Consider the following 14,468-nt stretch of genomic DNA (forward strand, 5'->3'; position numbering starts at 1 on the left):
CATAACGATAATTTTACTATTTATATCCCACACATCTTACTGGGTTGCCCCAGCCACTCTGGGCTGCTTCCAACATATATTAAAACATAATAAAACATTTTTTTAAAAACCCTCCCTATACAGGATTGCCTTCAGACGGCTCAGGGGTCAGATAACGCTATACCCTCCAACATTTCTCCAATGAAAACAGGGACGTCCCTAGAAAATAGGGACACTTGGAGGGTCTGTCCTTCCTGTTCTCCTACCTATAGACAAGGAAGTCTGTTTTACACAGCTGGCCATTGCAATACACAGCAAATGCAGGTTAAGATTTTAAAAAACTACGTTTCATGTGCTCTTTTCAAAGAATGTCATTTCCACATCCATTTTATTTACCTCTACAGTCCTTCGAGCTTCTTTGATCATAGATTCTAGGCCACCAAACACACTAGCAGCAGAGATGGGTTGTTCTGCATCTGATTCACTGTCATCTGAATCATTCAGTGTAACCACGACTGACTTGTGCTTTGGAAGCTAAAGAATTAAAAGGTTAAATAATTTTGAGTGAGCAATACTCTTAAGAATAGTGGCGTTGTTCTTCTTTGAAAGAAACAGTACACAAGAACCAACCTAACCCACCTCCAAAATGCTACTGTTCCCAGCTGCCGAATCAGCACAAACCAACTACCTAGGATTTTGCATGTTAGTTTCTTGCCCTACTTTGGCAATGTTAACCTCAAACATGATGCACCTTCCTATATGAAGCCAAGTAAAAAATATTTCATTACCGTAATCACTGTTCGTGGGAGTCTTGGTACTCTAATAATCTTTGTGTTCTTTACACGAGGTTGAGAAACAGTGTTAATACTGACAGCTGAAAGATTGCTTCTTGGCACAGCATGGGAGTTATTGGGGAAAGGCGGTGAAGGTGGACCACTATTACTTGAGTTCTCCTATAAATAAATAAATAATCAGAAAAGCCACTGTGAAAGGCTTTCAAATATTTAAATACACAAATGCTGCAAAAACGTAACACAAACATAGCCTGCTCCGCCTGTTAGACGCTGCCATTTTAGAAGGCATAGATTTTTAACGACAACAGAAGCCATTGAGCATGGAAATGGCCACCATCAGCTGTAAGTAAAGTAATCGTTGCTCAGATTTCAACCTTGTGAAATGTCATAATCCTACTAATTATCCAGCTGAAATAGCTGGGACAATACCAAACAAGTGGGAGGCAACTTGTTCAGTTTACAGCAAATTTAACCCTAACCAACAGAACTTTAAACTCCTTTTAAGGTTAAAGAACAGATTATGATGGTTAAAGAACTGCATGCCACCTTCAAGTTGTCCAGTCACACTTTTGTTTTTCCAAACTAACACAAAAAACTTTTCTGGTGTAATGCAGATCATAATGCACCAGGGCTGACATCTAGTGGCTATATTTAGAAGTGATGAGTACCTCCGGTTTGAAAGCTCGTTTGTTTGCTAGAGATTTAAGTAGCTCTTCTCGTAGCAACATTTCTTCCTCCTCCTCCTCATCTGCAAATGGTGGTTTGGGTGGCTGTTCAGGTTCTTCAGGTGGAAGTGGAGGAAGGGGTGGTAGTGGCTCAAGAGAAGCACTTGAAATACCTTCCACGTACAACTGGCTACCTGGTGGCAAAGGCTTAAAACGTTGGAAAGGAAAAGAGAAATAGCTTAATTACTACTTGACCTTCACAAATAGTGTGCCAAGCACATCTGGCTCATGCTACGCTTCAATACAAAACATCAGCAACTCCAAAAGCCAAGATACTGCAGTTGAAAATCAAGATTTTCCAAGACAGAAAATAACAGAGAATGCCTTGCTTATTCAAAACCATTAGTTGCCAGTACTAGACTGCACTAAGCAGTTGAACTTACTCCCAGGTAAGTGATTTTAATTATCGATTTTAGTTCCTTAAATAACATTTAAGCAACACAACTCTAAAAACGCACAAAAGTTTAGTAGTAAGTAGCTATATACTGACTGGGGATTTTTTAATTTATATTTCCAGTAGAAGAAATAGGTAGCACAGGATATAGAAGCTCAGTGAGTATTAGTACTAGCATTAATCAGTAATAAGAGTGGGACTAGAAATAATTTTGATCCAGGTCAAGTCCCATTTAAATATATACCAGAAGAAATAACTTCCAAGACAGCCTGAAGGGATGCACACAAAAGAGAAGCACATCATAATTTAAAGATAGGCTGGTCTAACAATATTTCTGGTTTCAAATGTTTCTACTTCAAAACGACCATCTTGAAAAAGCACTTACTGAAATCTGTGCTGCAAGAGGCAGTGTTATTTGTGGAATGGTAGGAGAAAAGTATCCAGCAGGGCATTCAAAATACGAAGGCTGCACTGGAGATGATGCTACAAAAGGATTATGGAAAGCAAAAAATAAAAGGTTACACTAGGCAAGATTTTAGTTATATAACCTTTATATACAGTCATACCTTGGAAGTCGAACAGAATCTGTTCCAGAAGTCCATTCAACTGTCAAAACCAAAGCGTGGCTTCTGATTGGCTACAGATAGCTCCTGCAGCCAATCAGAAGCCACGGAAGCCCCATTAGATGTTCGGCTTCTAAAAATAGTTTGCAAACCAGAACATTCACTTCTGGGTTTGCGGTGTTCATGAGCCAAACCTTTCGAGAACTAAGCTGTTAGAAAACCAAGGTACAACTGTACTTCAATTCATGAACACCATCAAGATCCAAACAATAGAATAAGCAATAATTTCTCTCATCACATACTGCTCCTGCTCTTATGCTGGGTCAGCTATTGATTTTTTTATTTTTCATGTAGCAGCCATAACATTAGGTAAACGAGTAAATAAAACAGTAGAACACAAGCTTTAATTATGGCTTCATTAGGAAATTAGCAAAAATAAAATGTTGTAATCCACACATTAGGTAAATTAACACTTACCAGGAGAGTTAGTTTCACTTTCTGTGTCCATGGCAACTTCATCGTAATTATCATATTGATAGATTCCTCCTGCACTCTCAGTAGATTGCTTATCTATTGACCGTCTCAAGTCTTTATCTGAAGACTACACAAAAAAGTTTTGTTAGCCTCAGATATATTTTATTTCCTTTCTTAAACACATGCAATGCTGCCAGTTTTGCCTCAAATAGCTGCCCACTTGCAGGAAGAAAAGCTATATGAAAGATAGCAGCGGCAAACTACTGACTCCTATTTGCTGGATCTTCTCTCGTAACAACTGTGGTTTCAGTAAGGGACAGCAAGCAGCAGAATAGTTCGTTTTTACAAAACACTGCATTTTTCAAAGCTACCAAGTCACACTGTAATTATTTTTAAGTGTGTGGGAAGGCAAATCTTCCAACCATTTCCAACCTGCAAAAAATGAATAATTATGATCCCCTGGGTCATGACAACAGAATGGTACAGTTGGCATCAGCATATGGCATGGCCTATCACAAGGCTAATGTCAGCCTCTTTTTTAAAAATCACTGAGCGCTGATTGAAGCAGCTACAGCTGCAGCTACTGTAATTATCCTTGTCTCCAATGACCCCGGGCTCCTTTCCTTCCCTGGGGTGTACATCAGGTGTGAGGCCCAACTGGAAGTATTGCAAGAAAGAGAGTGAGCCACGGACAGAGAAATGCCTTGACAATCCTAGGCAGGTGCCCATCAGTGGAAATAGGCCCGGAAGCCCCGAGTAGTACAGAGTGCAGTGTTTCTCCTCTGTTGCTGGCTGGCCACTGCTGCTCCCCCCCCCCAATCCAGGTGACTAACTATGGTATTCTGGGTAGGGAGAGGGGAAGCATTGCTATCTGTGTTCCTCTAAGGTCCCCAATCCCTCAAAATTAAATTCTCTTTTCCAACACTCAATGGAGCACCAGGAAATAAAGAAAATTAAAAGGAACAGGCCCCAGAGGAGGCATTCCTTTTCTGCTGGTGACAGTTCTTCATCCTCAAACTAGCGTTGCCAAGGAGGGTGGGTCTGCAGAGGGCATTTGGCAGAAAGCCCTCTCCATCCTGGAGCTGACCCTGCGAAAACCTAGTTGTAGGACTTGAACTCCACCGTCAGCCATGAATTCGTATTATGGACCCCAAATGAACTTAAAACTACTTGAGATTCTGGGGAAGAATGTGCTACAGTTAGAAATATAGTTGGAGGGATTCAGGAATTTCTGCAATTTCTCACTGTTACAACACCTTGCACATCCAGTCGCTGCTTTTATTCCCCAATGAAAACACAAGCGGAAACAATCCCTTGTGCTTTCAGGATGCAATTTTACACAAGTGCTTGTGGCACTGCTCACAAGAGAAAATTCTCAAATCATAGATATTTACACCACCATTCCTAATCAACTTAAAAACATGACTAACAAAATGAGTGTAAAATTTATGGTGCCTCAGCACAGTTGCCACTAATTTCTAAGGCCTCACTACTTACTAGTGAGAATTTTATGCCTAATTTGGTCTTCCTACTCGTCTGTATCAATTTCCATTTGCAATTCCTTTGAAAACCATTAGGTTGAGGAAAAAACCCATTGTTAACGACTTTCAGTTTTTAATGTGTATAATATACTTGAATTTAAAAGTTCTCGTTTTCCAGATTGCTCAGCATTTTTTGCTTACATAGCACTACCAAAGGTTTTACAACCCTTATTTCATAAAGCCCAGCAAACTAGAGAAGATGGTCAGTATTTCTGATAGAAAACAGGCTGAAAGACAGCAAGTTGTCCAGGACCAATATGTCTATATCCAAAGAGAGCTAAGATCCTCAAGTCCTAATCTAATCCTATCAGATCATGGGTCACCAAGATGAGCAAACCCCACCCCACCCCCAACAGCAACATTAATTACACAAGTACTTCCATGTTAAAGCCATACTCCATGCCTGTCAATTTACCTTGCTTCTTGATCTTGCCTTGCTTCCAACCAGCTTCATAAACCTATTATACTGTTCTTCTTGATTTGAAAGATCACGGATTTTTCTTATTTCCTCTTCCCTTTTCCTTCTCTCCTCCTCCTCTTCTTGTTTCCGTTGTTCCTCTTCCTTCTGACGCCTTTCTTGTTCCTTCTGTTGTTGCAGTTTTTTCCACACTTTCGTTTGCTGTTTCCTCAGTGCTTGCTTAGCTTTAAATAAGAGTATTGATTAATTACACTTAATTTTTCCAAAGACACACAACAAATCTATGAAGAAAGTAAGCTGTCAAATATTGAACATTACAGATCTCAACTTGGAAAGCCACTGCTTACCACTTTAACCATTTACCTGCAGTGCTGGTTTTTTTGGCCGAATGCGATTTTGTGCTGGTTTTGATCTTTTGTGGTACATTTTTTGCCTTTGTAAGTTTTTCCTTGCTTTCTTTCATCACTTGTTGCTCTTTCTGTTGCCACTTTTTACTGGCAGACTGCAAAGCTAGTAGTCTTAGCTGCAACTCTGACACTTCCTCCTCTTCATCAAGCAATTTCTTTTGTGAAATGAAAAGCACACACACACTTCAGTTCTTTATTCATTAAACTGATATTTTTAAAAGGTTTTGACAAAAAAAAAATCACTCTATGCAAAACACTAGCTACAGTACCCATAGAAGGATGGTTTTCAAACTTTACAGACAGAATCCTAAAACACATTTTACTCTGGTGTTAGCCACATTTAACACTGTAGGACTTGCTTTGAAACAACATACATAGGCTTGCACTGTAAGTATACATTAGGCTAGAGCTAAATTTTAAGTGACTGATGTTGCAGCTGGAAAAACAAGTGGCTCCACTTACCTTCTCTACTGAAGCATCTGATGGGCTAAGATTTTGTTCTCCTTGCTCTTTTTCATCTACTGCTTAAAAATATAAATGATATATTTTATCAAGCACAATGACAAAATAAATGAATTTAAGCATGCAAAGGAACTGTCATATTATACATAAATTTCTAACATGTATATTAAGCAGAATATGCTGCAAAATCTATATGCCTGGTTCTTTTAATCTTGTCATGGTCCCAATTTATACTTGCCCAGTGTGCAAAAGCAAGCACACATTCCCCCAAGTTCCTGACTTCGTCTCTTATTTTATTATTACATTACACAAGAGGTGTACTTCATACTGGGGGAAACTCATGCTCCCTGGTCACCTTAATACTTCCACTAATTCTGTGACCCAGTCTGAAGGCCTAGAAGAATCAGCATCACAGTGTGAGAAACTCAAGCAGAGGGTCCCAGGCACCCCCAAACTCATTATCAAGATCAGCTCAAGACCTCAACTCATAGAGCAACACTGCAGATTCCAAACTATCTACTCTTACAGTCAGGTCCAGGCTTGTTTTGTCCACACTACTATTGTAAAGAATGCTTGCTATGCCCTCAAATGAAACATGCAGCATTTCCAACAGCAAAAAGGTAGAAAAATAGATAAACATCTCTCCTCCAGTACTAAACAGCACTCTAGATTCAATCTGTTCCAAGTTCCCAGGCAAACAATGGTCAAGGAATGGAAAGGTAAAACAGAAGTGCATGCCAAAGTTATCAAACAAATGAGGGGATGGAATTCCCCCTACACATTATTTTTACAATGTATTTTTAATAGATGTTAGATTGTTATTTGATTCTCTTTTTATTTTTGGCTGCATTTACTTGAGTTATATTCTGGATATAAACATTCTTAGGAAATGTCGCATTTTCAAAGCACTTCTCTGTTTACCAGTTATAAAAGTTAAATAAAAACAACAAACTGTACAATGTCTCTAAAAATGCAAGCTACTCTGTCACAACAAAAGCAGTTTTAAAAATTACAGAAAGGATAAAAACATGAGTTTATTACACATAAAGAACAATTACCTTGACTGGCATCCAGTAATTCAGTTTTCTGTGACACTTGTTTTACTCCATCTTTCACTTTTTTCAACTTGCTCCTCTCAGCTAGGGTTGGCAGTTTTTGCCTGAGAGGCTTCAGTTCAAATGCTTGAAAGGTTAACACTTTATTCTTCTCCTCAGGAGACACTTCATTTACAGCATCCTTTGTAATACTGATATTTTCTGTAGATACTTGGTCCTTAGGACTGGCCATTTCATCGTTGCCTTGCTGAGCAGTTTCCTCTTTGTTATTCAGAGCCAGTTTCTCATCTTTATTAATATATTCAAGTTCTAGTTGAATCTGCTTATATTTCAACAACAGATCCTCAAAACTCTCTTCAACAGAGTTATCATTCTTAGATGAATAGTTCTGCTTTCTAGATGGAGATTTTCCAAAGCTTCTGGCTAATTTATTTATTAAGAAAATGGTCTAGAGAACATTTGTCACTTGCACCATTGTAAGGAAGTGATCAAAAGCATATAGCCACTGAAACCTTTCATTCCAAACAGCAATTCAATCATGTTTCAACATGCAGGAGATAAGACATACAACTTCCATGTTTACTCACACAGTGCTTCCTTACAAGATTCTGCAGTAAGTGAAGTGGCATTCTCTTGTCCTCTTCCCAAACATCTGACACCAGGCATTGCAACCACCCCTTTGAAGAGGTTTCCTGACCTCAATTCCACTGCCACAACCAGTTTGGTTTCTTTCCCTCCTGGGACACGCCAACTCTCATTATACACATCCCAGATGATTTCCTCCCCTAAAGTATTTCTGATCACAATCTTAAATGTTAGCAATACACAACTACTTCTGGCTGGCCTCTTTCATATTTAAATAAGCTGGTGGCAGATCTACTTAAGTATAAGGGGTCAAAAAAACTTAGTTTGGTGAATTTTGATACTTTAGGCAGTATCCAACTAAACAATTCTGCTAGCACAAGGACTTCCGGATGTGCAACAGAGCTTTCTCTACCTCTGCTTGTAACCTATAACAGCCTCTAGTACAGAGTCTGAAGCAGGCATGTCCAAAGTCTGTTTTGGGGGCCTAATCCGGTCCGCTGGTTGGTTTAATCCCACCCGTGTGGCTGTTTATTTCCTGGGGTAAACTTCAATTCAATCCTAAAAGAAACTCAACAACTTCAATCCTAAAAAAAGGTCAACAACTGTGGTCGGCCCCCATGGGCCTTCACTTCATCAAATCTGGTCCTCTTTGCAAAAGATCTGGACACCACTGAAACTGCCCTCATTTATGACACAGATATACCTTAAGGCTGTGTGCACTCTGTGCTAAAAATAATTGAGTCCATTTGTTGTATATGTAAAATTATTTGGATTTGGATATATAGACCTCTTCTTTTTATACTTTATTCTACTACTGCCTTATCTGCAAATGTTCTGGTTTTCCCTAAATATGGGCAACCAGTAGTGCAGGCACAGCTGCTCACCTCTAACTACTAGCAGTATTAAGCTATCACAGGCCTGATTTCACTAGACATTGCCTGCACTTTCAAATATGTCTTCACAACGATAAGAGACCAGAAAGTTGTTTCTGTTAAATGAAACTCCATATACTCAGGAAGCTAAATTCCGTGGCCAGTATGATTTTATGTGCTTTCTTCATTCCCCTAGAACTAGGGCTTCAGGGTTTTAATTAGCTGCCTACACAGTACTTCATTACAGTGGTTCTTTTGAACAACTGCCTCTGATTGGAAAGCATCCTAAAATACATTGGAACAGAATCCAATGGTGTTTCAAAAACAGAAGCTTACTCATGTGTTACGCCAGCTATGCATTGAGGAGCTAATAGGAGTTAGTCCAAAACAAGAGCCCCAGGTTGGGCAATTCTGATCTAACAGAAAACCAATAGCCGTCAAGGGGTAAAAGCTAGCCAAAACAGACTTCCACACTGAGCCAGTCATAGGCTTGCATTGCAACATGTTGAACTCAGCTTGTAGTGACAGAGTTACATGCAGAGACTGGAAGGCAAAATCCATTTTCTTTTTCCTAAGTTTCTTTCCTCCAGTGATCACAAGAAGGAATACATTGGGTTGTCCTGTTTTATTCTCACAACCACTTAGCAGGATAAGGCAAAGCTGAAAAGACAGCAGCTCACCATCCAGGACAATCTGGACTAAGCAGTGTCAACATTACAAGTCCACCACTCTATTTACCATACCACAAAGCTTAATTTGGCCGCTGAAGCAAGTTATCTGCTTCTAAATAGAATGCAACCCAAGAGAAACAAAAGCAACTCCTTGTGTCATCTTTAGAAGAATAAAACTGGGGGATGAGCAAAAATATACAGTAGCACCAATTGAGAAGCCTCAGCTTTTATCCTATTCTCTATTTACATAATTCCATAAAGACACAGAGATACATATGAGGAAATTACTACATGCAGCTCACACAGAACAAACTAAACAGTTCTCTGTATGCCCCCACAATATGCGTTTTTTATTCTTTCAGTTCATGGGCAAAACTGAAACTAGTAAACTGGACGAGAACCACGCCCTAGACAATGTGTAACTAAAAATATGACTCTAGTAGTGAACTTAAATTCAGTTTTTAAAAGTTACTTGTTCAAATAATAAATGTGAAAGATATTAATCACTGATGGAATTTCTGACGATCAGCTACTCAAGCAATAGAGTCCTTGAATATACATTTAAATTTAATAACAAACATAAGCAATCTCCAATTTCTGCTATCTAACTGCAGCTCTGACACGAGCATACAGTACATTCATTGCTTGTAAGTTCCGCTTGCCTTCATTTGGTCTTGTCTGGAGATACTAAAAGCTTTTATCAACTTATGCTGCTATGTTACCTGCAGCCATACCTAGATGGAAACTGCCTGGGAATAGTTACACATGCTCTAGTAACCTCTGATTTACATTACTGCAATTGAAAAGGGTCTGGAAACTGCAGCTGGTCCAAAATAGGACAGCAATGCTTTTAACTGGGATATGTTAGCGTGTTAATTATGTTATTGTTTTATCAGCTGTACTGTCTCCCAGTCAGTTTCTGGGATCAAAGTGCTGTTTTTAAATATTAGACCAGACATGGGAAACTTGTGGCCCTCCAGATGTTGGTGGCTTCCATTTCCCAGCAGCCTCAGTTAACATGGCTAACCAAAAGATCCCTCTCACAGGTCCTGCTCAAGGTGCCTCCATTTAGACAGGCAGCAACCATGAACTGTAGAACACTCTATCCAGAGAGACTCATGCAGGCCTAGAATATTCTTTATTGCCGTTCTGGCACCAGGTAAATAAACTTCTATTTTCCCTGTGCCTTTACAAATAAAATATGATTGTACTAATTATTTTTGTGGGTTTTATTTTATTTTTTGTCATCTGGCTTTAAGCTTGTCTCCACCAGAAATTTTAGACAGTATGCTGTTCTCTGATGGTATTTAAATTGCCGGACAGCTTGAGAATGTTATTGGGCAGCCTTATTTAAATATCCTTCATTTTCTGTCCTTTCACCTGGCTTTCCTCTGTGGCCAACGTTTTCACTTATCTTCTCAAACAGCTACAGCATGGGCACCCTGCTACACAACGAACAACATAATCTTTTCGAACATAAGCCCTAGGAGTTCAATGGGACGTACTCCTAGGATGGCCACCAGAATGAATGTAATCTTTGGGGCATTATTCATAAGTAAACATGCTTTAAAAACTGGATGAAAATGATAACTTATTTCAATAGTACTTTTTAAAGGTACCATTTTAGTACATAGTACTGTATACTAACTGATGCAAGAATTGCATGTTTCCGTTTCTCACCCTCAAAAGAAAGGGGGAGGCTCCTCCCAAGATACCAGATGACATCTTCTGTCTCGGACCACACACTTCACTTCTGCAGAACCTCCTTAAATCTCTCTCTCACACACACACACACACCCTACCTCTGCATTCATTTCCGCTTTGCCCTTTCTGCTGTCGTCACTACGGCCTCCACCCAGACCAGAGAAAACAAAACAGGCCGCCGGTCCAACTCCAGGACCACCCTGGGGCCAAACTACCCCATGTTGTAAGAGACCAGGACAGGCAACCCCACCCCATTTCCTGTGAGACGCAGCAGAGAAAGGCCAAGTGGCCTTTTCTTAATGGCAAGGATACATTTCCGAGGAGAGGGTTCCCTCCAGCCCTGGTTCCCGCCGTACCCGCCCCCTCCCCCACCTCCCCCGGGGGGTCTTCCCGGGGGGTTTCCTCCTCGGCTCCTGCCCCATCGGCCCCCTCCCCGAAAAGGCCTTCCTCGGAAGCGGAAGCGGTCCAGGGCGTTGTGGCTGCGCTCCCAGAAGGAGAGCCTGGGGCCGGAGTCCTGATGCGAGCCGGGCGGCAGCCGCGAGCACGAAGACGACGGAGGCGGCGGCTGCTGCGGGTGCGGCCGGAAAGGTTCCTTGAGTCGGTAGCCGCCGCCTCCTCCTCCTCCTCGGCCATGGAGGTGCCCGAGCTCAGGGGGAGGCTGGTGGCGCAAGTGGGAGAAGCGGCGAGACGAGGAGAGGAGGAGGCTGTTCCGCAGGTCGGGAGGCGGCCTACGCCTGGCGTAAGGGCCCTTGGTGGTGGTGCCTCCGCCGCCATCTCTACTGCTGGGCTCCGGAGGCCCGCTGTCGTTGTTGTCGTCGTCGCTGATTTCCCCGTCCTCCAGCTCCCCTTCCTCTCGCGGAGAGAGGTCGCTCGAGGCCGCCGCCGCCGCCTTCCCCTCAGGCGCAGGAGCCGCCATAAGGGGGTTTACTCAGCCGCTCACCGACGCGGCAGGGAGCGGCTTCGAACTGACGTGCACGCGAGCGAGCGCACCGTTCACTTTCGGTTCCTTGGCCGTGTGCCGCCGCGGCCCAGTCAGACCCCAAACTTGTACGCGAGACACCACCCTTTCCCCGTTTGCTGGCGCCTGCTCTCGCGAGAGCTCAGCTCCGACTTCTCTCGCTCGCGCTCTCCCTCTCCCCCTCCCCACCACCGCGCTTCTCTTTCCTCCGAGAAGGGGCAGCGAAAACATCACAAAGGGGACGTCGAACGGCATGATGGGAGTTGTAGTCCTCCGCTATGTGTCGGCAATGGGCAGCGGTGGGGGTCGCCTGCCTGTTCAGCAGCAAGTTCTACACAGCAGAATGAGAAATAACGGTGCTTTTACAGTAGAAGTTTAAAGAGAAAGGGCTGGTTCTAGAATTGTATCCCCTCAGAGCGGCCGTTTCAGTGGACAGTGAGGCGACTCCTTTGGGGCGCAGCAGGGTCGTGACAAACGCCGCTCGTGACGCTTAGAGTGAATCTAGGCCCCAAGCGACTCCGCTGCCGTAAGATGTGGTATCAGATTCACGGAGGGTGAGGTTATCGATAGGGAACGAGGCAAAGATGGCTCTAGGCTGCCTCCAAGATCAGAGGCCCCTTTCCGTTGACCCGCTTTCGGAGAATACTGAAGACGCGCCTCCTTTCCCTGACCTTTGACACCGTTTTTTTTCGGGATCCACCCTACCGTTACTTAACTGTTTTTTTTATTTTGAAAAAAATTAAATGGTTGCAGCCTGCCCTGGGAACTGCTGCTGAAGGCCAGGTAATCTAACTTAATCATAATAATTAAATAACAGAAAGAACACTAGGAGACAGCTGTTGTTGCCCTCATCACTTCATGGTGGGGCATCCCATAAACATCTGGCTCTCCACTGTGGGAAATGGGATTCCAGGCTACAAAGGCTTTGGTGTAATCCAGTAGATTTTTTTGGTGTTTAGGATAAAGCAATGTAGAGAAATGGTTGTCGTTCTCCAGTGAGGCAGCTACCAATTATGGTGGTGATAATAATAATAATAATAATACTTTGTTATTTATACCTCACCCATCTGAAAAAGTTCTGAAGTTGTTATTTTCAAGAGGCGTATAAGGTCATCTGGAATAATTAAAAAGCATCAGCTGTCAAGCTACAAGACCTCAGTGTAGCTCATACTACTTTTGTCGTTTTCCAAATACACACACGAGTTTTGTGGCACTTTAGCAAATATTGTATGGGGAAGGATCCTATGCTTCAGTCACTTGGCTATGTGGCTTACATGGCAGAAGCCCTTTGATGCTACTGCTATACGAGGTAGGCTGACACAACTGTGCAGATACACCAATGCAACGCCACTATGTTGACACGACTCCAGTGTAGCAGCCAAACAGTGTGGAGACATTGGCAGGACAGGGAGGAGCAGACCTTGAACGTCTTGAATGTGTGTAGGAATACGTTGGAATGAAGACAGACAAGTGGATGGTGTTTTTGAGAGCGTCTTCTGAGTTCTCCTTTAAACCCACGCGTCTCTCTTTTTATTGAATGTTACCAAGCATAGCCACTGGTATGCTAGTGGCTGATTGGTTAAAATACAAACAAAGAGGCTGGTTCCTTATTGGATAACATAGGTATAAGGCGGGATTACACAAGTCCATTAATCTCTAATACTTCAAAGGATATGGAAGAGCTGGACATTAGACAGGTATATAAGCTTTTAATCCACTTAGACTAAAGATTGATTATAATATGACTAAAGCAATTACTAATGTTATGATCATAATATAAGAACACCTAATTAATTATACCCTGAAGGAAAGCAGATCATTGTAAACTTAATGTGACCTGAGTAAAAAAGAGTGGAATGTAAAGAATGGAATTTGTGTGGCTGGCACATCTTTACACAGCGTGTATGTGGGAGAGAAGCAGAGGAAGATTATAAGGAAGACTTTTAGTGTTTTCAAAAGCCAAGAAAAGAAGCTATGAAAAGTTTCCCAGAATGCCACAGAAAGAGAACCAGTGTTTTACTATACTGGCACATAAAGAGAACATCTCTTCAAATGTGCCCTCAACAATGGCAGAATTTACACAGCCCATAATGCTGGTCTAAGGAAAATTTATTCCATTCACTTTGGTAGAAACAGGGGGGATCACTACCTACCCACATTGCCTTGATAGATTATAAGCAGGCTGGATCCCTAGATCCAAAGTGTAGGCTAAGCAGGAGAGAGCCCCCAGCAGAGTTTAAAACCACAAAATCACACAGTGCAGTAAAGCATGAGGAATATAGGCTTTTAGACCTTTTGCTTCCCCTCTCTACCCCTCTCTCAATGAACAGAACACACTGCTAATAAGTTTAAATACTTTACTTAACAACAAAGATCAGATTCATGTGTTATTCCATGCAGCAGCAAGAACACAGGTAAAAAATTATTGTGTTACAAAATACAGAAAAAATATTTCTGAGCACGCGGTCTGGACTTGAAGCAGTCGAGTTTAAGTTGAGTGTACTAAAGAACAGGAGATGGAAGATGAGGCTGGTTGAGTGTCTCATGCTTCACTGGACAACTTAAAGGTACAGCGTCAACGGCTGGCATCAAGGGTCAGCAAGGTCAGGCACCTGCTGAGAATTCACAGCCCAGCAAGGGGCCCTTTAACAAGAGCCCCCTGGATCTGCTACAACAAAGTGGTAGACTCACCAAGGGAGGGGGCCCATGGAGAATGTCTTGCTAAAGTGCCCTCTGAAACCTGAAGTTGACAGTGAGCATCAGTCTTAAGTGACTGGATAGCTAGGGTAATGTTTTGGAAACACTGCAATGCTATTCATGCTCCAGAAACAGTACATTCCACTGAACACAGTTTGACTTACTTTTG

At 42.0% G+C, this 14,468-nt stretch overlaps 2 protein-coding genes across 6 annotated transcripts in view; one reads left to right on the forward strand and one right to left on the reverse strand.

The window, feature by feature from the left end:
• Positions 1–11,687, reverse strand: part of ZFC3H1 (zinc finger C3H1-type containing) — a 33,643-nt gene extending 21,956 nt beyond the window's left edge. For 3 of the 4 annotated variants that reach the window (XR_008332599.1, XR_008332600.1, XM_053407336.1), the window contains exons 1-10: positions 10,957–11,687; positions 6,816–7,235; positions 5,758–5,819; positions 5,252–5,450; positions 4,886–5,112; positions 2,933–3,056; positions 2,278–2,375; positions 1,442–1,645; positions 768–932; positions 376–513 (exon numbers count right to left, since the gene is read on the reverse strand). Coding sequence is in view for 2 of the 4 variants with exons in the window: in XM_053407336.1 (XP_053263311.1) it covers positions 376–513; positions 768–932; positions 1,442–1,645; positions 2,278–2,375; positions 2,933–3,056; positions 4,886–5,112; positions 5,252–5,450; positions 5,758–5,819; positions 6,816–7,235; positions 10,957–11,560 (2,241 nt within the window). In the remaining 2 variants the exon portion in view is untranslated. The remainder of the gene's footprint in view (positions 1–375; positions 514–767; positions 933–1,441; positions 1,646–2,277; positions 2,376–2,932; positions 3,057–4,885; positions 5,113–5,251; positions 5,451–5,757; positions 5,820–6,815; positions 7,236–10,956) is intronic. The other variant, XM_053407338.1, reaches the window with a different exon arrangement.
• Positions 11,688–11,858: 171 nt separating this feature from the next.
• The window catches only part of TMEM19 (transmembrane protein 19), a 28,839-nt gene continuing 26,229 nt past the window's right edge, over positions 11,859–14,468 (forward strand). Inside the window, exon 1 of one of the 2 annotated variants that reach the window (XM_053407342.1) lies at positions 11,859–12,385. The gene's annotated coding sequence lies outside the window, so the exon portion shown is untranslated. The remainder of the gene's footprint in view (positions 12,386–14,468) is intronic. The other variant, XM_053407340.1, reaches the window with a different exon arrangement.

This window comes from Podarcis raffonei, chromosome 10 (genome assembly GCF_027172205.1).
Source record: "Podarcis raffonei isolate rPodRaf1 chromosome 10, rPodRaf1.pri, whole genome shotgun sequence".
In the NCBI taxonomy this organism is placed as follows: domain Eukaryota; kingdom Metazoa; phylum Chordata; class Lepidosauria; order Squamata; family Lacertidae; genus Podarcis; species Podarcis raffonei.